At 47.2% G+C, this 26,774-nt stretch overlaps 3 protein-coding genes across 9 annotated transcripts in view; 2 read left to right on the top strand and 1 right to left on the bottom strand.

The window, feature by feature from the left end:
• RUSC1 (RUN and SH3 domain containing 1) overlaps positions 1-26,774 on the bottom strand; it is a 148,123-nt gene that overhangs the window by 7,151 nt on the left and 114,198 nt on the right. The window lies entirely within an intron of this gene.
• The window catches only part of LOC126020739 (farnesyl pyrophosphate synthase-like), a 340,408-nt gene that overhangs the window by 228,137 nt on the left and 85,497 nt on the right, over positions 1-26,774 (top strand). For all 4 annotated transcript variants that reach the window (XM_049782296.1, XM_049782295.1, XM_049782293.1 and 1 more), the window contains exon 2: positions 11,200-11,226. The gene's annotated coding sequence lies outside the window, so the exon portion shown is untranslated. The remainder of the gene's footprint in view (positions 1-11,199; positions 11,227-26,774) is intronic.
• LOC126020738 (farnesyl pyrophosphate synthase-like) lies at positions 12,155-25,871 on the top strand. The gene is made up of 9 exons (XM_049782292.1): positions 12,155-12,359; positions 14,563-14,703; positions 21,321-21,401; positions 21,524-21,646; positions 22,179-22,267; positions 22,370-22,442; positions 24,385-24,462; positions 24,560-24,694; positions 25,622-25,871. Exons 1-9 carry the CDS (start codon positions 12,219-12,221, stop codon positions 25,820-25,822), a joined length of 1,062 nt encoding a protein of 353 aa, XP_049638249.1. The 5' UTR covers positions 12,155-12,218; the 3' UTR covers positions 25,823-25,871.

Below are 26,774 nucleotides of genomic sequence, written 5' to 3'. Positions count from 1 at the left end.
GTTCAGTTGACTTATGAACTTTTTGTGGGCAGAGTGGAGCCTTATGCCAACCCCAACAGACAGGTGACTACTTTATGTTATTTTAGAGCTTGTCAGTGAGGTGGCGCTGTGTGCTTGGGAAAAGAATGATGCAGCTACTAAATATAAAGGTAGCTTTACAAAGATTTTTCTTGCCGGAGGGATAGCACAGCGGTAAGGCATTTGCCTTTGATGCAGAATGATGGTGGTTCAAATCCCGGCATCCCATATGGTCCCCGACCCTGCCAGGAGCGATTTCTGAGCATAGAGCCAGAAGTAACCCCTGAGCGCTGCTGGGTGTGACCCAAAACAAAAACAAACGGGGCCGGGCAGTGGCGCTGGAGGTAAGGTGCCTGCCTTATCTGCGCTAGCCTAGGAGACGGACCGCGGTTCGATCCCCCGGCGTCCCATATGGTCCCCCAAGCCAGGAGCGACTTCTGAGCGCATAGCCAGGAGTAACCCCTGAGCGTTACCGGGTGTGGCCCAAAAACCAAAAAAAAAAAAAAAAAAAAAAAAAAAAAAAACAAACAAAAAAGATTTTTCTTTTTCTTTATTTTTTTTGGGGGGCTCACACCCAGTGGTGCTCAGGTGTAACTCCTGCCTCTGCATCCAGAAGTCACTCCTGGCAGGCACAGGGGACTGTATGGGGTGCCAGGATTTGAACCACCTGGATTCGAACCACAGTCCGTCCTGGATCAGCTGCTTGCAAGGTAAATGCCCTACCGCTGTGCTATCTCTCTAGCCCTTTTACAAAGATTTTTCAAAGCATTTTCAGAGGCATATGCAAAATTCCTGGGTAAACTGATCGATGCTGTCCAGACACAAATTAAAAGTAAGCAGGAACAGCAGCACCTGATAAAATCATTAGCTTTTGAGAATTCCAATGAAGACTGCCAGGCGATCTCATGGGGTGTTTAAGGGCTTGTCAAAATATTGGATCAATTGAGCGTTTCTATGCTATGCTGTATGGAGACAGGATCAACAAAAAGGCTCAGGAGAATAGGAATGAATCAAGCTATCCTTCCAGAGAATATAGAGCCTATAGAACCGAGATCTACATAATCTTGGAATGTAAATACTATATCCCTCACCTTGGCCACTAATTCAGAGGCCATGCTTTTTCAATTAGGATCCCTGTTATTCGGCCACCACCTGCCACCCCTCAGCTTTCAGTGAAAATACCATGATCCTGCGTGGATGATGCAATGGCTCCTTAACAAAACAAAATTAAAGGCACAACTAGACTTGGTAGGGGAATAGCTTAAACTGGGACATATTCAGATCTCATTTTCAGAATGAAACTCTCCTGTTTCTGTTATACAAAAGAAGTTATGTAAATGTCGGCTGTTAATTGATTAAAGAAATGCTAACTAGGGGCCAGAGAGATAGCATGGAGGTAAGGTGTTTGCCTTGCATGCAGAAGGTCGGTGGTTCGAATCCTGGCATCCCATATGGTCCCCCGAGTCTGCCAGGAGCAATTTCTGTGCATAGAGCCAGGAGTAACCCCTGAGCATTGCCGGGTGAGGACACCCCCCCCCCAATAAAAAAGTGAAAAAAGAAATGTTAACTAAAATGGTCCCTGTGGGTGCTTTACAACCAGGTCTGCCTATCCCAGTGGCAGTACCTAAAGGATGGCTGATTCTGGTAATAGACCTAAAAGATTGGTTTTATAGTATATCCATACTCTCAGGGGACCACAAATGCTTTTCATTCTTCATTCTCTCTTTTAACAACAGGGCCTCCAGTAGTTAAGTGGTGATATCAGTGAACTGTTGTTTTACCTCAAGGAATGAACAACTTACCTATCATGTGCCAATACTTCATTTATATGGTTTTATGCCCTGCTTGCACAAGATTTCCCCATGCTTATATTTTTTTATTATATGAATGATATCTTGCTAGCACATTCTAACAACAGAGAGCTTCAGGGTTTATATGATGAAGCCATGACATGTTTCCTGGCAGCTGGTTTACAGGCTATCACAGAAAAAATTCAGACACTACGCCTGCATAAATACTTGGGCTATGTCCTGGAGCACACTACAGTGTGTCCCCAGAAAAAATATTCATCTACCAGAAAGATCTCAGAACTCTTAATGATCTCAGAACTGTTGGGTGACATTAGTTAGATTTATTCTTTCTTTGGAACTCCCAACTCTGAGCTCAGCAACCTATTCCACATCCTGCCCTGGATAGTCCTAGGCAGTTAACTCCTTAAGCTCAAAAGGAATTAGACTGTTTCATGGACTGGCTCCAAAATCCAATTTATTTAAGTTCATACCTGGAGAAAATGTATAGTTACAAATCTTTGCAACCCTCAAATCCCCAACCACTGCTAGAACCCAATTATCAGAACCATTAGAACGACTATTGAAAATAACAGTCTCCCTTCTGCACAGGCACAGTAAATTTTGGGGTCATTCAAAAAGGAATTCCCTTGGCCTAAGAGATACAGGGTTTCTCCACCCTTGAAGTATATTGTCATGGGATTAACTATAGACTCCTTTCAGGTTCATTTACTCTCCCCTTGGTGCTTTTGTAGTGTATGGAAGACTTCTGCTTCGTCCTGGGTGATAAAGTCAGAACTCTGTATCTAGAGATCTCGATATCTGCACAGATCAAGGAATGAAACTTATGATTAAGTCTTTCTTTGTGGTTCTAGAAGTTCTGTTCCTCAGTGTCATTTTAATCTGTCTTCTGTGGTTGGTGATCTTGGTCTTTGTGCTGATTTTAGGATGAGCCTGGGGTAGCCTCTTTCTTTTTTATTTTAATTTTCTATTTTTAATTATGAGAACAATGATGCAAAGAGGATAAGGTAAAGTTACAGTGAAAGAACAATCGCCCATAAACAGAGTTGTCAGAAGAAATCCCCTTGCTGACGCCTAAATATTGAACTTACAGTCAAAAAAACATTAAGAAAAATAAGGCGGGCCCGGAGAGATATCACAGCGACGTTTGCCTTGCAAGCAGTCAATCCAGGACCAAAGGTGGTTGGTTCAAATCCCGGTGTCCCATATGGTCCCCCATGCCTGCCAGGAGCTATTTCTGAGTAGACAGCCAGGAGTAACACCTGAGCACCACCGGGTGTGACACAAAAACTAAAAACAATAAAAAAAAAAAAGAAAGAAAGAAAAATAAGGCAGAACCTATGTACAATTACTTTGTCCACAAGACCCCAGATTGTAGTACATTATAACATTTTTAGCAGTACACAAAGCAACCTAAAGCCATGAAATTTATGTGACTCCTTAACATTGAAGGCATAGTATTTTTATATATTCATGCACATACATATTAGTTTAATTTAACATCGAAAGTTTAAGAGTTTTTTTTTTAAGAGTTAGTCAAAAGGGCACAGTAAAAAACGGTGTTAGAGTGGCAAATATTGTTTGCATAGGCCCACCAAAATATGGGGGTCATAGAAAGGAATAGCCTTGGTCTAAATACAAGGAGACCACTACCCCTGACGTTTCCTGGCATAAGACCAACTAGGCTCCAGGCAAACTAGTTTATTCAATCCAAGTAATTGTCTGTAGTGCCAATACAGTTTTATTTTTCACACAGTCCTATTGTTGGCATCAGGTTTCTGTATTAAAGATCCTGGAATCTGCACATCCTACATTGAAGTCAGGCTGGTATGGAGTATCCTCTAGTTTCACCTCACAATTAAGGGGCAATACAGCAAGCCCTGTCCAGTAAACAGGTCATTGTTCTTGTTAAATCTTCTCAGTGTTAAGGGAAGTCTCTTTTGAGTAGATCGATGTCAGAGCAGCTGTAGGGTCTTCCCTGGTAGAGGATTGCCTCCAGGTGATGTTATAGACAACCTTGGATGTTTTGTAGATGTCTTCTCTAGATCAGGGGTGAATGGAGAATGCCCATTCTTCTGAGGCCTGTGCCAGGTCTTTATGTCAATGTTAAGGGTGTAAGGTCCCATTGCACTACAAGATTTGTGTGTTCCCATCTCTATTAGATAAGAACTTATTGGTATGTATAGTATTTTCCCTTTTTAGTGTGCCTAAGCAAACAAGCAATAAAGCCATGTGGTGTTATCTGAGTATATGGGGGCGTAAGAACACGTCCAACAATACCCATGACTTGGTTCAAACATAAGCATTCAACTGAGGGATTCTTTCACACCAAATTCCATATTGAGCAGTTAACAAAGAGAAGATAAAAGGGGGGGGGGGGAGGATCGTCACTGTGTAAGAAAATATTCAGCAAAAGTTATAGCCGTCAAAGAAAACACCCATAAAATGTTGAAAAGACATACGTGTCCTTTTTATGCCTTTTGGAATAGTTGGGTGGGAGTTAACACCAGGACACCACTTTGGTCTGTGACTTAGGACTCTACAGTACTTAAGTCAGAAAGAGTAAATGAGGAGTGATGATGATAGGGGTTAAGGAAGTTAAAGAAAAAATGATCTTTTGTAGGGGTGTGCAAAAGGGCAGAGTACAAAATGGACATTCTGCATACATAAAAAAATAATTCAATGATAGTGAGTACTATTAATGTATCCTGTGTGCGCGGGGGCACTAGCCCCCGCTCGATTTTGAAAATATAGACTGGAAAGAGATTGTCAGTGACTTCAAGAAGGTGGGAGGCCTGGTTAAGAAGGCCTCCGGCTGGCAGAGGCCTGCGGAACCCCATGCTACTAGACTCCTGGTTCCCAGGAAGGAGAGATCCTTCAAGAAGCTGGGAGGCCAAAGTTCGGAGCCCCACCCAGAGGGGTAGCCTCTTTCATTATGTTATCAGAAGAGCCATTCAGTTACTATTGTCTCAGTTAGACCTCTGGAATTAGAGATCATGATTGTTGTGCAGGTCATAGATCAAACCCTAGACTAGGCAAAAAGCACAAAACATTTTTATTTTATTATAATTTTTATATATTTATTTATCTAGTTTTTGTCGATTTATTTGTTTTTGTGTGGATATTGAAGCTGTTGTCTCCATTTTTATTTATTTATTTTTCTTCTTTTCTCTTCTTCCTTTATGCGCTATGCCATGTTTTTCTTCTCAAGACCATGGCTTTTATGTGGTGCTTATTTTTATTGTTGGAGTACTCACTGGATATTTTATTTGACACTTCTTTTTTGTACTGTTGTGGTGTTTCACCTTCTTTTTCCCCTTTGTCTCTCAAACCGAGGATGAGAGCCTCTAGAAGGACTCTGCCCATTTTCGACGTTTTTGATTTTTACGCCAGTTTATTACTTTTCTTTTTTTTTTTTTTTTTTTTTTTTTTTTTGGGTTTTGGGCCACACCCGGTGACGCTCAGGGGTTACTCCTGGCTATGCGCTCAGAAGTCGCTCCTGGCTTGGGGGACCATATGGGACGCCGGGGGATCGAACCGCGGTCCGTCTCCTAGGCTAGCGCAGGTAAGGCAGGCACCTTACCTCGAGCGCCACCGCCCGGCCCCCATTACTTTTCTTTTCTTCAAACAAAACCACATAACTTGAACTATCTAGTCCCGCCTCCCAATTAGAGAGGGAAATAAGGGAGATACCAAAACCAAACAGGTGTAAGATCAGTAAGTAGTAAGCTAGGCACAGAGGAAACCATTCATGCTAGCAGATCTGGGGGTGAGGAAGGAGGATATGGGAGGCAGGACAGGAACGGAGGTGGAGGGAGGACAATTCGGTGATGGGAATTCCCCTGATTTTATGTTAATATGTACCTAAAATATTATTGTCAACAATATGTAAGCCATTATGATTAAAATAAAAATATATTATTAAATAAAAAAAAGAAAATAACAGTCTCACACTGTTGTGCCACATTTAGAGTTAATAACTGCTCTGATAATCAAAGGCAGACAGTGGGCAATTACCCTGCTGGGCTATGACCCTGAAATCATAATTCAAAAAAAGGAAATCAAATCCAAAAGCTGTAGAGATAGCACAGTGGTAGGGTGCTTGCTTTGCAGATGGCGGGCCTGGGATGGACCTGGGTTCGATCCCCAGCATGCCATTTGATGCCCCGAGCCCTCCAAGCCAGAATCAATTTCAGAGCACCTAGCCAGGAGTAACCCCTAAGTGTCACCTGATGTGGCCCAAAAACAAAACAAAAAAAAAAAAAAAGAAAGAAAGAAACTTAAGGGGCCAGAGAGATAGCATGGATGTAAGGTGTTTGCCTTGCATGCAGAAGGACGGTGGTTCGAATCCTGGCATCCCATATGGTCCCCCAGTCCTGCCAGGACCAATTTCTGAGCGCTGCCGGGTGTGAACCAAAAAAAAAAAAAAAAAAAAAACTTCAAATTGATATGTCTGCAATAAATTTCTAATATTTTTGTTCACAGAGGTCTATGGAGTAAAAATTTGGCCACCTGGGCTGGAGTGATAGCACAGCAGCAGGTCATTTGCCTTGCAACAGTTTTGGCATCCCCGATGGTCTCTCAAGCCTGCCAGAGCAATTTCTGAGTGCAGAGCCTGGAGTAATCCCTGAGCATTGTGGATGTGGCCCCTCCAAAAAAACAAACAAAAAAAAGTTGGACACCCTAGATACTCATTACAGAGTTCTATACTCCAAACTCTTATTATAATGCTCATCATAAGATGTCTTAATAGGGGCCGGAGAGATAGCATGGAGGTAAGGCGTTTGCCTCTCATGCAGGAGGTCATCGGTTCGAATCCCGGCGTCCCATATATGGTCCTCCCGTGCCTGCCAGGAGCAATTTCTGAGCCTGGAGCCAGGAATAACCCCTGAGCACTGCCGGGTGTGACCCAAAAACCACAAAAAAAAAAAAAAAAAAAAGATGTCTTAATAGGGGCCGGAGAGGTGGCGCTAGAGGTAAGGTGTCTGCCTTGCAAGCGCCAGCATAGGATGGACCTCGGTTGGATTCCCTGGCATCCCATATGGTCCACCCAAGCCAGGAGCGATTTCTGAGCGCAAAGCCAGGAGTAACCCCTGAGTGTCAAACGGGTGTGGCCCAAAAACCAAAAAAAAGAATGTCTTCATTAAAAAAGGGGGGGTCAGAGCAGTGGCGTAAATGGTAAGGCGTCTGGGACGGACTGTGGTTTGATCCCCCCACATCCCATTAGGTCCCTCAAGCCAGGAGTAACCTCTGAGCATCATTGGTTGTGGCCCAAAAACCAAAAAATAAAGAATGTCTTAACAAATGAATGTTTTTTTTATTTTTCTTTTTATTTTTGGGTCACACCTGGCAGTGCTCAAGGATTACTTCTGGCTCTATGCTCAGAAATTGCTCCTGGCATCTCAGAGGACCATATGGGATGCTGGGATTTGAACAACGGTCCTGCATGCAAGGCAAATGCCCTATCTTCATGTTATTTCTCCAGCACCACAAATTAATGTCTTAACAACTCTTTTTGTTTATTTTTCTTTTGTTTTTGGTTTTTTTTGTTTTGTTTTGTTGGGTGTTTTTTGTTTTTCATGCCACACCCAGCAGTGCTTAGGGATTACTCCTGGCCATCTGCTCAGAAATAGCTCCTGGCAGGCACGGGGGACCATATGGGACACCGGTATTCGAACCAACCACCTTAGGACCTGGGTCAGCTGCTTGCAAGACAAACGCCACTGTGCTATTTCTCTGGCTAAATCTAGATTCTTGTTACAGTGTTCAATATAAAATTATTTAGAAAATTCTGATAAAAGCTTTTGTGACATGCTTAAGACAGAATCTGAAGGAACTGGAGTGATAGCACAGCAGTAGGGTACTTGCCTTGCATGTGGCTGACCCGGGACAGACCTGGGCTTGACCCCCAACATTCCATATGGTTCACTGAACCTGCCAGAAGGGATTTTTGAGCGCAGAGCCAGGATAACCCCTGAGCACTGATGGGTATGGCCCCAAAACAAAAACAAAACAAAACAAAAACTGGGACTGAAGAGATAGCATGAAGGCAAGGTGTTTGCCTTGCGTGCAGAAGTTTGGTGGTTCGAATTCCGGTGGTTCGAATTCCGGCATCCCCGAGTCTGCCAGGAGCGATTTCTGAGCATAGAGCCAGGAGTAACCCCTGAGCGCTGCCAGGTGTGACCCCAAAACCAAAACAAACAAACAAACAAACAAAAACAGCTGATTGTTTTGAGAATGATATACTATATAACCTATGACACTTTTACAGCCAAATCTACCTTCATCAGCAATAATTACTAGAAATTCGAAATTTTCCTCTCCACCTTACCTTTGGGTTTTAAATTTATGAAGTGCTTTGACCTGTTCCTGTGGGTCAGTTTTACAGCTATAACTTATTGAACAATATGTTGATCTGTAGTGTGTGTGTGTGTGTGTGTGTGTGTGTTATGTCCATCTTTGTTGCATCACCTTCCCCCTCCCCTGCTTCTCTACAAAACCTTTTCTATGGTTACCCTATGTTCACTTATCCAGAAATTTTTGCCCTCCCTATATACCCCTTTTATCCCTACGGTCTATACCCCTTTTGACCTGGAGCACCACCCCACGTCCCCCATTTCCATTTATCAACTCCGTGAACTGCCACCCATGACCTGATTTGGCAGTTTGACTAGGTCTTGGCTCAAGGACATGTCTTGGCCCATGACTGCAGCCAGACGCCTCCCTGTTATCTACAGATCATTCACCTGTAGGCTGAAGCAGTAATTCGGATTCTGTCCCCCTCAGACTTATTCGAAAGACATAAGGGGGATATGTTATTTCTTTAGGTGTATTTCTTTACTATGTAGATTATTTCTTTTTCTTTCTTTTTTTTTTTTCTTCTTTCATTCTTTTTTTCTCAGTTTGGTCTTTTTTTTTATTTATTCTTATTCTCAATAGAAAACAAAACAAAACCCTAAATTGGAGTTGCCAACGAGGTAGTAAGAGATGACACAGAAAACATTCTCTGGCCACAACTACCCACATTCTAACATTTAACTATCTGAAAGTGGTAAGCAGAGTAACTAGTCTACGTTGGATCAATTTTGAACCTTTTTGTAAAAGACGGGTTAAAGTTAGCCAGTAGACATAAAGCATCAAGATTTTCTGGTAAGGGGCCGGAGAGATAGCACAGCGATGTTTGCCTTGTAAGCGGCCAATCCAGGACCTAAGGTGATTGGTTCGAATTCCAGCGTCCCACATGGACCCCCGTGCCTGCCAGGAGCTATTTCTGAGCAGATAGCCAGGAGTAACCTCTGAGCATAGCTGGGTGTGACCCAAAAAACAAACAAACAAACAAACAAAAAAGATTTTCTGGTAAAATTCTTCAGACGGGGGCCAAACTGGCCTTGCTCACACTAGCCTAAGACGGACCGCAGTTTCGTTCCCCCGGCATCCCATATGGTTCTCCAAACGATTCCTGAGCGCATAGTCAGGAGTAACCTCTGAGCAAACCAAAGAATGTCTTAACAAATTAATGTCTTTTATTTTTTTATTTTTTATTTTTGGGTTACACCTGCAGTGCTCAGGGTTACTCCTGGCTCTACACTCAGAAATCGCTCCTGGCATGCTTAGAGGACTATATGATAGGGATGCTCAGGATTGAGCCACCAGATTTATGATGTGAAGTACTGGTAAAAGAAACCTAAGAGAGGGCCCGGAGAGATAGCACAGCGCATTTGCCTTGCAAGCAGCTGATCCAGGACCAAAGGTGTTTGGTTCGAATCCCGGTGTCCCATATGGTCCCCCTTGCCTGCCAGGAGCTATTTCTGAGCAGACAGCCAGGAGTAACCCCTGAGCACCGCCGGGTGTGACCCCCCCCCCCCAAAAAAAAGAAAGAAACCTAAGAGAACAGTGCCTATAATGGGGAAGATCCAATATGACCAGCAACTTTGACACAGATTTTTTTTTTTTGAAGGTTTAAGGTCATTCGGGTGCACATCACTGATATAGTACTGCTTCAGCATTTCTCTGGCATCTGAGGAGTGGCCCATATCTTCAAAGCTTTCACTGGAATCTGCTCCAGCTTGTTCCAGCAGAACCTGCTCTCCACCAGGATGCTCATTAAGAAAGTGGGTGACATTGTAGACACACCTGTGGATCACCAGACATATCTCCTTCGTGGAGTTGAGTCTTGCCATCTCATTCAAGCAATAGTAGTTGATGGATTTCTCAACTTGACAAATCACATTGCTGCCACTGGCTTCCTGAGCCGCTTTTAGGCTCAAGACTTCTTCATTGCTCTATTATGTATATTTCTTTATGTGTATTTCATTATTGGATGCAGTATTGCTAACTTATTTTACTTCATTTTTTTGGTTTAAAGGGGGCCTGGGGGGGGGGGAACACACCCGTGGTGTTTAGGCTTAATCCAAGATCTGTGCTCAGAGATCATTCCTGGGGAACATTGGGGGTGCAGGGTATTGAACCTGCGGTTGGCCAGAGAAGTTAACTTACTGGAGTTTGGGAACGATAATGGATAAAGAGTTTATGGGATCTAGGAATGGAAAGAGGAGGTGTGTGTGTGTGTGTGAGAGACAGACAGACAGACAGACAGACAGACAGAGACAGAGACAGATTCTGTTCTGAGTCTTTGTCAAGTCCTTTCAACATCTTAAATCTATTAATTTATTATCCCCACTTCACAGGCAGCTTCAAGAAAGCCAACTGCCGGCTCAGAGAAGCTTGCAAGTCAAACGAAGCATAAAGATGTAAATCTAGAACATTTCTCTGCTTTCTCTTCATGTCATGCTGCCTAGCAGAAAGATAGATGCAAGGGGCCGGAGAGATAGCATGAAGGTAAGGCGTTTGCCTTGCGTCCATAGGATAGTGGTTCAAATCCCGGCATCCCATATGGTCCCCCGTGCCTGCCAGGGGCGATTTCTGAGTGTTGAGCCAGGAGTGAACCCTAAGCGCTGCCGGGTGTGACCCCCGCCCCCCCCCAAAAAATAGATGATGCAAATCTAGTTGTGCAAGAGAGTGACAACACGCGCGAGAGTGGACGGCATTTCAACCAGGGTGGGTTCTCATTAGTACCTCCAGGGGCACCACACCCTGGACTCACTCTCGGTTCACACGGCCTTTCGCCAAACCCCGGGCGCCACTCCTCATTGGCTGTCTCGAACAGGCCCTGATCGTCCGAGGCGGCACAGCCAATCAGCGGCCACTAAGCCCCGCACACCAAGCACACGCTAGTTTGCGTCCGCCCCGTCGCCCCATGGCATACTGGGAGTTGTAGTCCATCAGGCTATTTCCTGTCGTTAATGCGGGGAGAGCGAGAACTACTCGACCCAGAAGGCCGATCGCCACGCGGTTGTTGATTTTTAGCATCAGCCGGCCGGGCATCGGTGCCACCCGCGGACTGCGCCCTGGACCAGGTGAGAGTGGCCACGAACTTGACCTGGGGCTGAGCGGGGTCTGGAGACCTGCCTGGTTTCCTCGTTTTGCATGTGTGCGTGAAAGAGACATGATCCCCAGGATGCCAGGATTTAATGGTACACAAAGCCTTTAGACTTAGCTCTCTCTCTTTTTATTTTTTATTCTTTTGGTTTTGGGGTCACACCCGGTGATGCTCAAGGGTTACTCCTGGCTCAGAAATCACTTCTGGCTTGGGGGACCCTAGGGGACGCTGGGAATCGAACCATGGTCTGTCCTGGATCAGCCACTTGCAAGGCAAACGCCTACCACTTGTGCCACTGCTCCGGCCTCCTCCTTGCTTACTGCCTGGTTCATCATTCTACCTCCCAGAGCACGTTTTATTTTTTAGGAAATGTGATATAAAGGCCATTGCAGGTCCCACTGGTGAGGTTTTTAAAACTGGACTATTCTAGATGCACGCCAAGGAAATCTAATGGGTGGCAATCCCTCTGGTTCCCTGAAGAAAGAGTTGAGTGATAAGAGGAGAAAAGATTGATGATATTTTAAGCAGAGCGCCATAGTTTGTAGTCCATTGCATTTCCTTTGGTCTGTAAAGCCTCTCCCCCTGCAGAAGAGGGCTGGGTATTGTAGCTCCAAAGGCAGAGAGAAGTTGGAGCTGCCCCTGTGCATCTGCACGGTGCCCCCTCCCTAGGCCACCCCCCAGGATGCCCCTGTCCTGCTGGCTGAGGTCTGTAGGGGTCTTCTTGCCACTAGCCCCTTACTGGGAATCCCGAGAGAGGTGTCTCAGACTCCTGCGGCGGCCCTCCCTAGGGCACGGGTGCTCAGTGCCGGGGGCCTGGCACACTGTCCGCTGGTGCCAGGCGTGGACAAGGAGCCTTGGTGAGTGTGGGGGAGTGAGGGGTTCTGGGGAGGGTTGCATTGGCCCGTTTCTTCTGACTTGTCCCCTCTCTCTTCAGATCACTTCCCTCTTCCAGAATGAATGGAGGCAAGAATTCAGATGCAGTTAGCCAAGAGAAGCAGGAATTCCTCCAGTACTTCCCTGAGATTGTTAAGTTGCTGACAGAAGATGACCTGGACCACCCTGAGATAGGAGATGTGATCACCCGTCTCAAGGAGGTGAGGCCACGGGACGTAGGTGGGGTGCAGTGACTATAGGAGCAGCTTTCATGGGATGGTCTTTGGGGGAGCTTGGGCCACCTCTTGGACTTCCTGACTTCCTGTTCTTCCTTGTGGTTCCAGTGAACCCCGAAACAGCTGGGCTTGGGGATGGAGGCTCCTGGGGTAAAGACTTGACCCTTGCTTTCTTTTTTTTAAAAGCAGTTTATTTATTGTTTGGTTGGTTTTTGGGCCATACTCGGCAGCACTCTGGGGTTACTCCTGCTTTGCACTCAGAAATTGCTTCTGGCTGGCAAAGGGGACCATATGGGATGCTGGGAATCTAACTGAGGTATGTCCTGGGTTGGCCATGTGCAAGGCAAATGCTCTACTACTGTGCTACCGCTCTAGCTCCAGACCTTTGGTTTCTTTTTGTGTGTGTGTGGTTTTTGGGTCTCACCTGGCAGTGCTCAGTGGTTATTCCTGGCTCCATGCTCAGAAATCGCTTCTGGCAGGCAAGGGGGACCATATGGGACGCTGGGAATCTAACTGAGGTCTGTCCTGGGTTGGCCGTGTGCGAGGCAAATGCCCTACCGCTGTGCTACCGCTCTGGCTCCAGACCCTTGGTTTCTTGAGGAAGAGAAGTTGGGGGTCCAGAAATCATGAGGGATCCCCTTGGCCAGGACTGTGCATTACCGGTGTCACCTCAGAGACCCCATAAGGAACTACTACCAGTGATCTTACTACCAGGAAGCCTAGTTTTTATTCTTTTGGAGAAACAAGTAAAAGTATTACTTTTTTTTTTTTTTTTTTTTTGCTACCTGGCAATACTCAGGGCTTATTTCTGGCTCTGCACTCAAGGATCACCGATGGTGGACTTAGGAAACCTTATGGGATTGAAATTGAATCAGCCATGTGCAAGCAAGCACTTTTTCTGTGTTTCTGGCTCTGCTGACTCCTTGTTCTGCTTGGTATCCAGGATGCAGAGATTGGCAACATGGGGATATAGACGGGGGAAGCCTTCCTAAAATAATTTCCTGTGGAGAGGCAGTAAAGTGACAGGTCCACTAGAGCCACATTGGTGGGGTTCCTCTAGAGTTCCCCTCTTGCCAGACTTGGCACTGAAGTGGCTTTTCAAGTGCAGATGGAGGAGCTGGCCAGGAGCAGCATATGGTTGAGCTGAGCACAGGATCTGCAGGCGGGAGATCATATTGATCTCAGTGATCATACTAATCACTGAGTCAGATTGCCTGCCTAGGAGAGGGATATATTTATTTTTTTAAATGGAGTCACTGTGAGTTACAACATTACAAAGACATTTGCGATTGAATTTTGAGCATACAATGTTCTAATACCACTCTTTACACCAGTGCCAATGTCCCCAGTTTTCCTCCTGCCTCTCACCTTACCTCTGGGAAGCACAAGCCCCTTCACGATTCTTGGTGTTCCCTTCCCAAACTTCTTCCCATGCCCATTCCACTGCTATTTATTCTGTTACCATGGGACAGTTGACAGTCCCCTAGGAAGTGTCTTTAGTCCCTCATATGAGAGAGATCATTCTAAGCCAGTTTTGCGACTTCTGATTTCACTCTGCATGATCCAGGGAGAGGAATTTTTGTTTTTATTTATTTATTTATTTATTTTGCTTTTGGGCCTCATCCAGAGGTGCTCAGGGTGTACTCCAGGCTCTGTGCTGAGAAATTCCTCCTGGCAGACCATAAAGGATGTTGGGGATGAACCCTGGTCAGTTGTATACAAGGAAAAAGTTTTATTGACTCTGCTATTGATCTGGCCACAGGGGAGAGAAAATTTTTTAATGTTACTTATTTGGTTTTTGGGCCACACCTGGCAGCACTCAGATTGAAAAGGTAGCCCATAAGGAACACTCTTTTTTTTTTTTTTTTTTTTTTTAGTTTTTGGGTCGCACCCAGCAGCGCTCAGGAGTTACTCCTGGCTATGCACTCAGAAATTGCACCTGGCAGGCTCGGGGGACCATATGGGATGCGAGGATTCGAACCAATGACGTTCTACATGCAAGACAAACGCCTTACCTCCATGCTCTCTCTCTGGCCCCTGGAGGAGCACTCTTCTAACTGTGGTCCAAGATTGGGGGGAGAAGCCAAGGGGAGGAGGGATTCATGTTGCATGGTGGGAGGGACCAGGAGGACTGTATCCTGGGTCCTCTGTGTCTCCATCTTTCCCTTACTCCCCTTTGCCTCCGCAGATCCTGGAGTACAACACGCTTGGGGGCAAATACAATCGGGGCATGACAGTGGTGGCCACCTACCGGGCACTGGTCGGGCCCAAGAAGCAAGATGCCAAGAATATCGAGCGTGCCCTCATTGTGGGCTGGTGTGTGGAACTGGTGAGAGGCATGGGTGAAGGGCTGAAGGGCAGACTCATGGTGCCCTGGGGTGGAGTGGGGTGGGGTGGCAGAGCCTGAACATTTTTTGAGGGTGGTTTTCTGTTGCCCTCCTAGGCTACAAGCTCAGCCTTAGAGCTGGGAGAGGGGTGTTGCCTCTTTCCTCTCACAGAGGACAGCAGCTAGTGGCCACATTCTTCCAGGGAAGCAGTCTTCCTTGGAGATCGAGAACTGGCACAGGGCCTGGAGTACAAGCATGGGTTTTGCATACAGCCGGCCATGCCTGGACACCATGGGGTTGACCCTGGTGGTCTTTCACTCTGCAGGACTCTCAGAGCACCAAATCCTTGGTGCCTGATTGAACTACAGGTACTCTTGGCCTAGAATCCCAGGGAGGAACCCTCCCTTCAAAAAGAGAACTGGTTCCCTCCTTTTTTCTTTTTCTCTTTCCTTCCTTTTTCTTTCTTCTTTCTTCCTTTCTCCTTTCCTTCCTTCCTTCTTTTCTTTTTCCCACATTTGATGTTGCTCAGGGCTTACTCCTGACTGTGTAATCATAGTGTTTGGGGACCCTATGAGGTGCCAGGGATCAAATCCTGGCTGAGTCCATGCAAGCACCCTATCCGCTGTACTGTCACTCCATCCTTTGGAAGGAAATCCTTGTCAAGACTAGAGGAGATCTGGTCTCTGGGCAAGATCTACAGGTTCAAATTGCAGGTTTTGAGACTAGAGAGTAGAACAGGAAGTAAGGTACTATTTTGCATGTGGCTGACCCCAGTTTGATCCTCAACCCCATAAATGGCCCCCTGAGCATCAGCAGGGCTCATTTGTGAGCACAGAGTTGGAGTTACCCCTTGAGCATACCAGGTGTGACCCCCTAAGGAAAAAAAAAAAGAGAACTGGAACTCATTGGGTAGATTTTTGTTGTGGTCGTTTTTGTTATTGTTTTTGTTTTGGGCCACACCTGGTGATGCTCAGGGGTTACTCCTGGCTATGCACTCAGAAATCACTCCTGGCTTGGGGGACCATATGGGACAACAGGGGATCGAACCGTGGTCCATCCTACTTTAGTGCATGCAAGGCAAATGCCCTACCTCTGTGTCACCGCTCCGGCCCATTACTTGGTAGACTTTGAAAGTGTTTTAAAATGAAATTCCCTAAATTTCACAAAGAAGACATTTCCCTGAGCAATAGAGAGCTAGTATAGGAATTGCATTTTCTTGCATGTGGCTGACCCTGTGATGCCCTTCTCTACACAGTATCATCTGAGTATTGACAGGAGTGAATTCTGAGCACAGACCTAGGATAGGCCTGATCACTGCTGGGTTGGCTGTCTCTCCACCCACAGTAACAAAAATAATAGAATAAGGGGCCGGAGTGGTGGTGCAGCGGTAGGGCATTTGCCTTCTTCACGGCTGCCTTGGATGGACTGGTTCAATACCCCAGCATCTGAACGTATAGCCAGGAGTAACCCCTGAGCATCACGGGTATGGCCCAAAAAGGAAAAAAAAAATTAAAATTGCCCCACAAATGCCCCAATTTCTAGCATTGCTGGTAAAATTGCTATTGGTCCAGATTCTTGCATACAACAATTGGTGCGAGTGGGTTGAGGCTCCTTAGAGACAATCTGTTTGCTTTCTTCAATGTTTTGTTTCTGCTTTGCTCCAGGCTTCCTGTCTCCTATTCCCAACTCACTTGGGCCCTGAATGTGTCTGGTTCTGGCCTTAGTAGGATTCAGAGAACTGGACACCAAGATGGGTGAAGGCACTGTGCTCAGAGAAGGGCTCCAGGTTCTGCAGTGCTGAGCAGAGCTCTGGGACTGGGGTGCAAAGTCTGCAAATGCAGTCCTTCCAGACCTCTGCCCTGCTCCCGTTGCACCCTTCCTTCTGGATTTTTCTCAGCTGTAACTCGATCACTCTAGGTGTGGCTATGGCTTCCAGAATGATTTCATTGTTCAAACTCCTTGACTCTGTTCTATTTTCTTCACATTTCTTCTTCTTTTTCTTCTACCTCTTATTTTTCAATTTCAGTATTCACTTCCTAAGAACAAGGACATTTGCCTATTGCTCTTCCACAGTTTCAACTCTCTTTCTTTGGATGCAACCACAAGATGTCATAGCTTATAAATCAAAGGAATTTGCTGCTCACAGTTCTCAGGCTGGGAATCCAAGCAGAAGGCCCTGCACACCTGGCTATGGGCTGCTTCCTGTTCCTCCTGCTAGGGAGGGAATTGTAAGAGTTGTCTTTTATGTATATATATATGTATTATTTTTTGTTGGGGGGGGTCATACCTGGCAGCGCTCAGGGGCGACTCCTGGCTCTATGCTCAGAAATCGCCCACGGCAGGCTCGGGGGACCATATGGGTTGCCGGGATTCGACCACGGTCCTTCTGCATGCAAGGCAAAAGCCTTCTCTCCGTGCTATCCGGCCTTTGGAAAAACAATTTTTGGTGGTGGCGAGCAAACTTAGGGCCTCAACTCTGTGAAGTGTGATCTATCCCTGAGGTTTAGCCTCACTTTTCTGACTTCAGAATCTGGAAGAATGGCTCTGAATTCAGTCTGGAACTGCCCTGATTATTTCCTTGTGATTACAAGCAGCTAAACAGATAGAAACATGGGTTAAAAAGCTAGAGCACATAGAAAGCTATGTGGGGGGAAACAGAGTTCATGCTTTATATGCAGGAGGATGGGGCTCTATCTCAGTGCTGCCTTTAGCCTGAGTAGAGAATAACCCAGAGCTACAGCCTGTTGCACCTAGCCCCTTCTTCCCAAAATAACACTTTGTGGTGATGTGGTATTCCATTACTTCCCAATTAGAACAGACCTGTGAAGATTATTTAAACAACGACAATTGGGGCTTCATGGGCTGTGCATGCTGTGGAGACTGGGGTACTGGCAAGTGTTGCTTGGTGCCATCCCTGAGCAACCACTGGGGTGTTGTTGCATTAGTTAATTAACGATGGGGCTGGATGGCGGTGGATGGCAATGGATTTCTTTCTGCCACCCCAGGCCACATGGCTCTGCAACCCCATTCAGCCGGTGGGTTCCAGGCCCAGGTGAACGGCGTAAACAAGACTCACTCACAGGCAGGCTTCAGGAAGCATTAACTTTATTCATGCCCTATTCACCACATGTGTGTGGCCTATCTCATAACCTTTCAAGCATTCAGCCATTCTTGGCTAGCCCTGCGTCTTAACTCACTTCAGCCATCTCCAGGGCCAAAGGAAACGGCCAAAAACGCAAAGACCTTTAATCCCCTGGCTTCTGGGTTTATCTACCTATTCCAAGACCCCTCCCAGGAATGGGCCGGGTCTTGCAGGTAAGGTCACACCTATTATCCGGTTCCCAAGACCCCTCCCAGAAATGGGTGGGTCTCAAATAGGTACCCTACAGGGTGTGACCCCTCAACCGAAAACAAAACCCAATGCAAAGATCCCCCTGTAGATGTGTCACCTTCTCTGGGGCAACGACGTGGCTCACAAGTCAAGTTCATGCCTTCTACATGTGAGGCTCTGAGTTCAGTCTCTGGCACTGCTACAAATAAAGAATTCTGATCACAGGGGGCTGGAGAGATAGCACAACGATAGGGCATTGACCCGGATTTTCGATTCCCGACATTCCATATGTCTTCCCTCCCACCCCCGTGCCAGCCAGGAGCGATTTCTGTGCCTGGAGTCAGGAGTAACCCCTGAGTGCTGCTGGATGTCACCCAAAAACCAAAAAGAGAGAGAGAGAGAGACAGAGACAGAGACAGAGACAGAGAGAGAGAGAGAGAGAGAGAGAGAATTCTGATCACAGTCGTGCAGTGTAGTTAGTTGATCTTTAAAGACACTGACCCTTGCTTTTGGCTCCCCCATCTCAGGATGGAATGCAGGACTTCATCCATGTAAGGGGCTCTTTGGAACCCCAACCCTGGCCTGGGTGTGGTGCTTTTTGTGCCCTCTGCTTAGCTGCTTGAAGTATCATTGCTGAGGTCAAGGGAAGCACAGTGTGCATGTCCCAGAGATCTGGCTGAGGGGTGCTGGTGGAAGTAAGGAGTTTACTGGGCTGTTGTCAGCAGATGCTCAGGGCTAAAGAGTGGAGGCTGTTCTGCAAAGCTGTTCAGGGTGCTGAAGGCAGTGCTTGACTGTAGGGTGGGGGCTTAGAGCTTGCGTGTGTTTCATTCAGACAGCCTGGGCTCTGCTAATCTGGGGACACTGGAGGGAAAGTAGGAAAGAGGCACCTCCTGTGAACTCATCCTCCCACAGAGTCCTTGACTGGTGACACATACAACCATTGGATGAAAGCAGAGTTGGGACCAATGTGATTGTACTGCAGGTAGGGCATTTGCCTTGCACATGCTGGCCAGAGTTTGATCCCTGGCATCCCATATTTCCCCCTATAGACTAGCAGGAGTGTGCTCAAGTATCTGAGCACAGAGCCTCGAATAACTCCTAAGCACTGCTGGGTGTGGTCTTCTCAAAATAAAATTTGGCAGAGTCAGGCCCAGGGTCATATTGCAGCAAATAGGGTTCTTGCCTTGCATGTGACTGACCTGGGATCAATCCCTGGCATCCCATATAGTCTCTACAAGCACAGTAAGGAGTATTTCCTGAGTGTGGAGCCAGGAGCAACCCTGAGCATTGCTGGGTATGGCAAAAACAAACTAACAAACAGTAGAACCCCAATAAGCTTTTCTTCTTCATCCCTGGGATGTGCAAGTGTGGTCTGGCTTTTCCAAAAGTCTTGGAATCTTCCCTGGAGTTCTTAGCAAGAGAATACAGATGTTTCCTCATCTCTCTGATACCAGGGGTTATCTGGGGCTGCCTGATTTCTCCTGTTTGTGAGTGTCTTTTATGTGGTGCTGAGGAACAAACTCAGTCTTTTTTTTTTTTTTTTTTTTGGTTTTTGGTTTTTGGGCCACACCCGTCGATGCTCATGGGTTACTCCTGACTGTCTGCTCAGAAATAGCTCCTGGCAGGCACGGGGGACCATATGGGACACCGGGATTCAAACCAACCACCTTTGGTTCTGAATCGGCTGCTTGCAAGGCAAACACCGCTGTGCTCTCTCTCCGGGCCCACAAACTCAGTCTTATACTTACAAGGCATGTGCTCTACCTAGCTTTACTCCTGCCCTATTTGCTTTGCCTTTGGGGTCATTCAGGCCATGCATAGCAGCCATTCCTGGCTCTGCTCCAGGATATGGTATAGGGAGTAAACCAGTGTGTTGGCTGTAGTTGATGACTACACAAGCACTTTTTATGTTTTTATTTTTTGGTTTTGGAGTCACTCCCAGCCGCACTCGGGGACTACTCCTGGCTTTATGCTCAGAAATTGCTCCTTGCAGGCTTGGGGAATTATATGGGATGCTGGGAATCAAACCAGGGTCCATCTGGGTTGGCTACATAGAAAGTAAATGTCCTACCACTGTGCTATTACTCCGGCTCTGAAAGTACTTTAACCTTCGTACTGTCTTGTCTCTTGGGTCTCTTACTTGGTTTTTTTGTTTGTTTTTTTGTTTTAAATTGGGTCAATTTTCTGGTAGACTGGCTGCCAGGGTAGCATAGATATTTCTGATAATAAATCATTTTATGACAATAAATGACAGTAAAGGATGGTCAGATTGAACAAATCTGGAAGCAGCTGGAGGCAGGGATAGCCGGAAGTAGTGGGGTAGGCATGGTCATAGACCTGGCATGACTGGATGCAGGGGTAAGTTGAGCCAAGCTCCACTGGGTGTGGCTGCCCAGGCTCTAGCCAGAACAGATCAAAAACTACTCCAGGGGTAAGGTGATGTTTCCCATTACTCTCTGCTCTCAACATTGAATGTTTTTTGTTTGTTTTTAGTAATTAGGCCACACCCAGTGACGCCCAGGAGTTACTTCTGGCTATGTGCTTAGAAATCACTCCTAGCGGGCCGGAGAGATAGCACAGTGGCGTTTGCCTTGCAATCAGCCATCCCAGGACCAAAGGTGGTTGGTTCAAATTCCGGTGTCCCATATGGTTCCCCGTGCCTGCTAGGAGCTATTCCTGAGTTGATAGCCAGGAGTAACCCCTGAGCACCACCAGGTGTGGCCCAAAAACCAAAATAAAATAAAATAAAATAAAATAAAGAAATCACTCCTGGCTTGGGGGACCATATGGGACTCTGGGGGATCAAATTGCGCTCCGTCCTAGGCTAGCATGTGCAAGACAAATGCCCTACCGCTTGCGCCACCACTCAGGTCCCAGCACTGAATGTTTTTTTTTTTTTTTTTTGTTTTTGTTTTTGTTTTTGTTTTTGTTTTTGTTTTTTTTTTTTTTTGGGTCACACCCGGCATCACTCAGGGGTTACTCCTGGTTCTGTACTCAGAAATCGCTCCTGGCAGGCTCGGGGGACCATATGGGACGCTGGGATTCGAACCGATGACCTTCTGCATGAAAGGCAAACACCTTACCCTCCATGCTATCTCTCCAGCCCCAGCACTGAATGTTTTAATCCCACTTTGTAGTTGGGAAGCCTGAGCCCAAAGAGGCCTGAGAACTCTCCAGAAGGCTATAACACACTGAGGCAACCTCAGACCACCCTGCTGGCATAGCACAGGTAGCCATTGTCACCAGTAGAAGGGATAAGCAGCCTGGGGTTCTTCTTCCATCTTCTAGTTCCAAACTTTCTTCCTCATGATGGATGATATCATGGATTCGTCCATAACTCGCCGGGGGAAGCTCTGTTGGTATAAGAAGGTAAAGTGGAGGTGGGGTGGGGGACTGCCTGGAGACTTCCTGAAGCCATGGGGATTTGTTAAGTGCCAAGCCTGGGTCTGGTCTGGGCTGCCACCTACCTTGTTTCCTTTATACCGGAACAGCCAGGCATAGGTCTGGATGCTGTGAATGATTCTCTGATGGTGGAGGCCTGTATCTATCGTCTGTTGAAGCGCTGCTGCCGGGATCAGCCCTATTACCTGAACCTCATTGAACTCTTCCTAGAGGTGCGTTGCAGGCTCTTGTGGGAACAGTAGATCAGACAGCCAGGTCTTCCTGGAAGGGGAGGAAAGTGAGGAAAGGACTTGGCTTTGGATCCATAGTGGATTGGCCGTCGTAGTGGCAATGAAGCATGGCCTGGTACTCGGAGGGTAGGAGAGAGAGAAGAGAGAGAGGGAGAGGGAAAAAGTGGGGGAGAGATGGGGCCAGAGAGATAGCATGGAGGTAAGGCATTTGCCTTCCATGCATAATATCGGTGGTTCGAATCCTGGCATCCCTTATGGTTCCCTTAGCCTGCCAGGAACGATTTCTGAGCATTGAGCCAGGAGTAACCCCTGAGCGTTGCTGGGCATGTCCCAAAAACAAACAAACAAACAAAAAAGTAGGGAAGAAAGAGACAGATAGAGAAGAAGAAAAGAACAAGAAGAAGAGAGAGATGGGTCTAAGATCTAGGCATCCTGTCAGTCCTGCTGCCCTCCTGACTTTGCCCAGTCTTTAGTAATAAGGAATGAAAGGTTTAAAGACCATCTTTGTTTTCAGATGACCTATCTAACTGCAGTTGGGCAGACTTTAGATGTCATGACAGCCCCACAGGACAGCATGGATCTTGGCAGATTCACTGAAAAGCGGTGAGAGGGGCAGAGGGAACCACATGACCAACGTGATATGTATATATGAGGGGGTGTCTCATTGGGCTTTGCCTCCTGAGGGTTCTCTTCTTCCCTGCTCAGGTACAAAGACATTGTCGTATACAAGACCGCCTTCTACTCCTTCTACCTTCCTGTGGCTGCTGCCATGTACATGGTGAGTAGTACACGCTCTCCGTCCCACCGTCAGTATGGAGTATATGGCTTGGCTTGGGCCAGTAGCCCATGGTGTAGTACAGTGACTAGAAGTTTCTTCTCAGTCTTCTTCAGAGTGAATCTGCACTTTGTGCTGGAGAGATGTGCAAAGAGCTGAGTGCAGGTTTGCATGCAGGAGTTCTAGGTTCTGTGCCTGGGAAACCCCCACCACCCCAATACAACAGCAACCACAAACGCTCCACTTCAGCCTTGTAAAAATGACCTGTAATTTTTTTGTTGTTATTTTGTTTTGTTTTTGGGTCATACCCGGCAGTGCTCAGGGGTTACTCCTGGCTCTATGCTCAGAAAATGCTCCCAGGTGCTGGAAAGATAGCACAGCGGTAAGACGTTTGCCTTAGACGCAGAAGGACAATGGTTTGAATCCTGGCATCCCATATGGTCCCCTGAGCCTGCCAGGGAAGATTTCTGAGCTTTGGAGCCAGGAGTAACCCTTGAGGCGCTGTCAGGTGTGACCCAAAAAAAAAAAACAAAAACAAAAAAAGAAAAGGAAATTGTTCCTGGCAGGCTCGGCGGACCATATGGGATGCCGGGATTCGAACAACTGACCTCCTCATACAAGTCAAAAGCCTACCTCCAATCTATCTCTTCGCCTCATGACCTGCAATTTTTAGTGCTGGAGTTGTACCTCCTGTACCTGAATGGGAAGAATCTCAAAGAGTGAATTCTGGGGTCCGGAGCGGTGGTGTGAGCAGTAGGATGTTTGCCTTGCATGAGCTAACCTAGGACAGACCACGTTTTGATCCCCCAGCATCCCATATGGTCCTCCATGTCATGAGTGATTTTTGAGCGCATAACCAGGAGTAACCCCTGAGCGTCACCGGGTGTCACCCAAAAATAAAAACAAAAAGTGAATTCTGGCAGAGAAGGCAGAAAGTACATTTGAAGGCAGTTCATAGAATGTAGTGCTGACTCTGATCTGTCTTTTCATGTCTCCTTTTCATTGTGAAAGTTTGAAATGGCAAAAAAGATTAGCATAAGGGAAAAACACTAAATAGGGAAGAGATGGTGTGAGGATCTTGGGAATTGATTTATTTCTCCCAGGACTCATGGGGAGGCTGAGAAAATAATAGTTGGGATGGAAATAGTCCATCAGTCAGAATTATCTAATTAGGGGCCAGAGAATTAGCATGGAGGTAGGGCATTTACCTTGCATGCAGATGGACTGTGTTTCAAACTGCCGGGGGAGAATTTCTGAGCGTAGAGCTAGGAGGAATCCCTGGGCGCTGTCAGGTGTGACCCAAAAACAAAAACAAACAAACAAAACAAAAAAAAGAAATATCTAATTATTTTAGTGGGGGCATACCTAAAGATGCTCAGGTCTTACTTTTAGCTGCACTCAGGAATTACTCCTGGCAGACTTGGGGGAACCATAAGGGATACTGGGGATTGAACCCGAGTCAGCTGCATGAAAGGCAAATACCCTCCCTACCTGCTGTATTATCTCTCTAGCTTTAGTCAGAACTTTTTAAATCTGGGATGGAGTGAGAGTTCAGTGGCAGATAAGGCATTTGCCTTTTATGTAACTGACCTTATATGATTCCAGGCAATGCCACAGGCGTGATTTCGGACTGGAGAGTCAGGAGTAACCTCTGAGCATTGTGGGTGTGACCCAAACCAAAAAAAAAAAACAAAACAAATCAAGATTCCTAGACTGTGGTATCGAGGAATGGCTGTTTTCTCTTTGGCTGTGCTGGGTCTCTAACCAGGGTCTCAACATGTACCACTAGAGCTCTACCACAAAGCTACATCCCTGGCCCTGATCCAGGGATCTTTGAAAGGAGAAGAGGCATGACTTGGGGGCTGTACAAGGGTGTGGCACCATGGGAGAGGACAGAGAGGAAAGGGCAGGTGCCTTTGGCTGAACAGACCCTTTTCCACTGTAGGCAGGCATTGACGATGAGAAGACTCATGCATATGCCAAGAAAATCCTCCTAGAGATGGGAGAGTTCTTTCAAATCCAGGTAAGTATTGCCAGGCACTGGCAGAGAGTGGGTGCCAGCTTCCTTCTCAGAGGCTCATCAGACCCCCATTTCTGTATTTCCACCCCACCCTCACCAGGATGATTATCTGGACTTCTTTGGGGACCCCAGTGTGACGGGCAAGATTGGCACCGACATTGAGGACAACAAGTGCAGCTGGCTGGTGGTCCAGTGTATGCAGCGGGCCTCACCAGAGCAGCTTCAGATCCTACAGGTGCCCAGACTGCTAAGGATGGGGACCAGAACATGACCAAGAACAGAAATCCAGGGACTTTGAAATTATAATTTAGTGTGACAGTGTTGTAGTACAGTACGGGGATGTGTCCAATCTTCCAATATACAAAACCTCTTGGCATAAAATGTTTCGGGCCCAACATTTCATTTTGTTGTTGTTAGGCCACACCATGTGATACTTAGAGGTTACTGCTGGTGCTTCCTCAAACAATACTCCACCGGGGCCAGAGAGAGAGAGCACAGTGGTAGGGCGTTTGCCTTGCATGCAGAACGTCGGTGGTTTGAATCCTGGCATCCCATATAGTCTGCCGAGCCTGCCGGAACGATTTCTCAGTGTAGTGTTAGGAGTAACCCCTGAGCACTGCCGGGTGTGACCTCAAAAAATACTCCTGGTAGGCTCTGGGGACCATATGGAATGCCAGGGATTGAACCTGGGTTGGCCACATGCAAGACAAGTGCCATACCAGCTGTATTATCGCTCTGCCATAGGATGCCCAACATTTCAATTGCATCAAACGTTGAGAAGTGGGGCTAGAGAAAGCTGTGGCCTGAGCCAGTATCTGATGGGGGTGGGGGCAGTAGGAGTGGGTAGAGGCTTCAAGCCCATAGGGCCACTTGAAATTAACTGAAGAGTGAGGTTGGTGGATAGCGCAGCCAGTAAAGGATGCTAGGGGTGGATCCTCGGCATCCCCCTTGGTTCCGTGAACACCCCCAGGAGTGATTCCTGAGTGCAGAGCCAGGAGTAAGGGACTGCGAACTTCCGGGTGTTACATTTCCCCCCCCCTACCCCCCCCCCCATTGACTGGAGGGAGAGCCAAGGGAGACAGACATCGACAGGAATTGAAGAGGAGAGTGGAGGGTTCTGGAATGAGGCTAAGTCCATTTTCCTACCCTGAATCCCTTTCAGGAAAACTATGGGCAGAAGGATCCCAAGAAGGTGGCTAAAGTGAAGGCGCTCTATGAGGAAATGGATCTGCGCAGTGTGTTCACACGGTATGAAGAAGACAGCTACAATCGCCTTGTGAGCCTCGTGGAGAAGGATGCGAAGCCCCTGCCACCGAGCATCTTCCTGGGGCTGGCACAGAAGATCTATAAGCGCAGAAAATGACCTAGGGTGCATGGCGGGGAAGCCCTCAATAAATAAATTATTGTGTAAACTTCTTGTGTTTCCATCCTGCTGTTTCGCCAGAACAGGGCCAGGTGCATGGCCACGAGGCTGGACAAAAGCCTGGCCCTCTGGGGTGCAGCCTCAGGAGCCCCCAAAGCTGTGAGCTGCAGGAGTGGGGCGGAGAGCAGGCTCCAAGGTCGCAGCCCAAGCCTGTCTACAAGATCCAAGCATCATCCCTAAAGCCTGGGCCTCCCTCCAGAGCACTGCAAGGCCTCTGGGAGCATCTCTAGGCCCCACCTCATAACAACTCAAGGAGTGGCCCCAAGACAATACAGCAGAGGAGCTATGTGTGGCAGGAGGAAGGCTGAGGGGCTGGCAGCAAGCTGAGCTCACCTGTGCCCCAAAAGCTTCACTGTTCGTCCACTCTACCGTCAGGCACAAAGCACAATGCTCTGACGTCTCTGAAGGGGGGCCCTGCTAGACTGAGGCCACCAGGAGCAGGGGCTATCAGGAGTGACCAGATGAGAAGGAGGGATCATACAAAGAGGCCTGGGACAAGAAACGGAAGGAGCTCTAGAATCCTGCCGGTGGGGACGGGCCATGCTGCTTCTCTTTGGTACCTCAGTGTGGGGTACCATTTCAGTGGGACTAAAGTTCCAGGAATCGGAGGGGACAGGAACAGTATGGCTGGTGTGGCTGAGAGGCCAAGGCATACTGGACATTCTTTCAGGGCCACAGCAGGAACCTGAAATGGAGCTAAGGGGCAGATGCTGGGGAGGAAGGTAAGTAGGAGGCACATAACATGGAGCTAGGGGAGTCGGGGAGGAAGGGTCACCTCAGGACACACTCAGCACTCGCATGATGTTGGTGTAGCCAGAGCCAGGCCGCCAGCCGGTCACCACGTCATCACCAGGTTGGACTACAGGCAATGAGGTGCCAGATTTCATGTGCA

Source organism: Suncus etruscus, chromosome 10 (genome assembly GCF_024139225.1).
Source record: "Suncus etruscus isolate mSunEtr1 chromosome 10, mSunEtr1.pri.cur, whole genome shotgun sequence".
Lineage (NCBI taxonomy): Eukaryota > Metazoa > Chordata > Mammalia > Eulipotyphla > Soricidae > Suncus > Suncus etruscus.
Note: the sequence above shows the minus strand (reverse complement) of the source record. Positions and strands in the feature narration are given on the sequence as shown.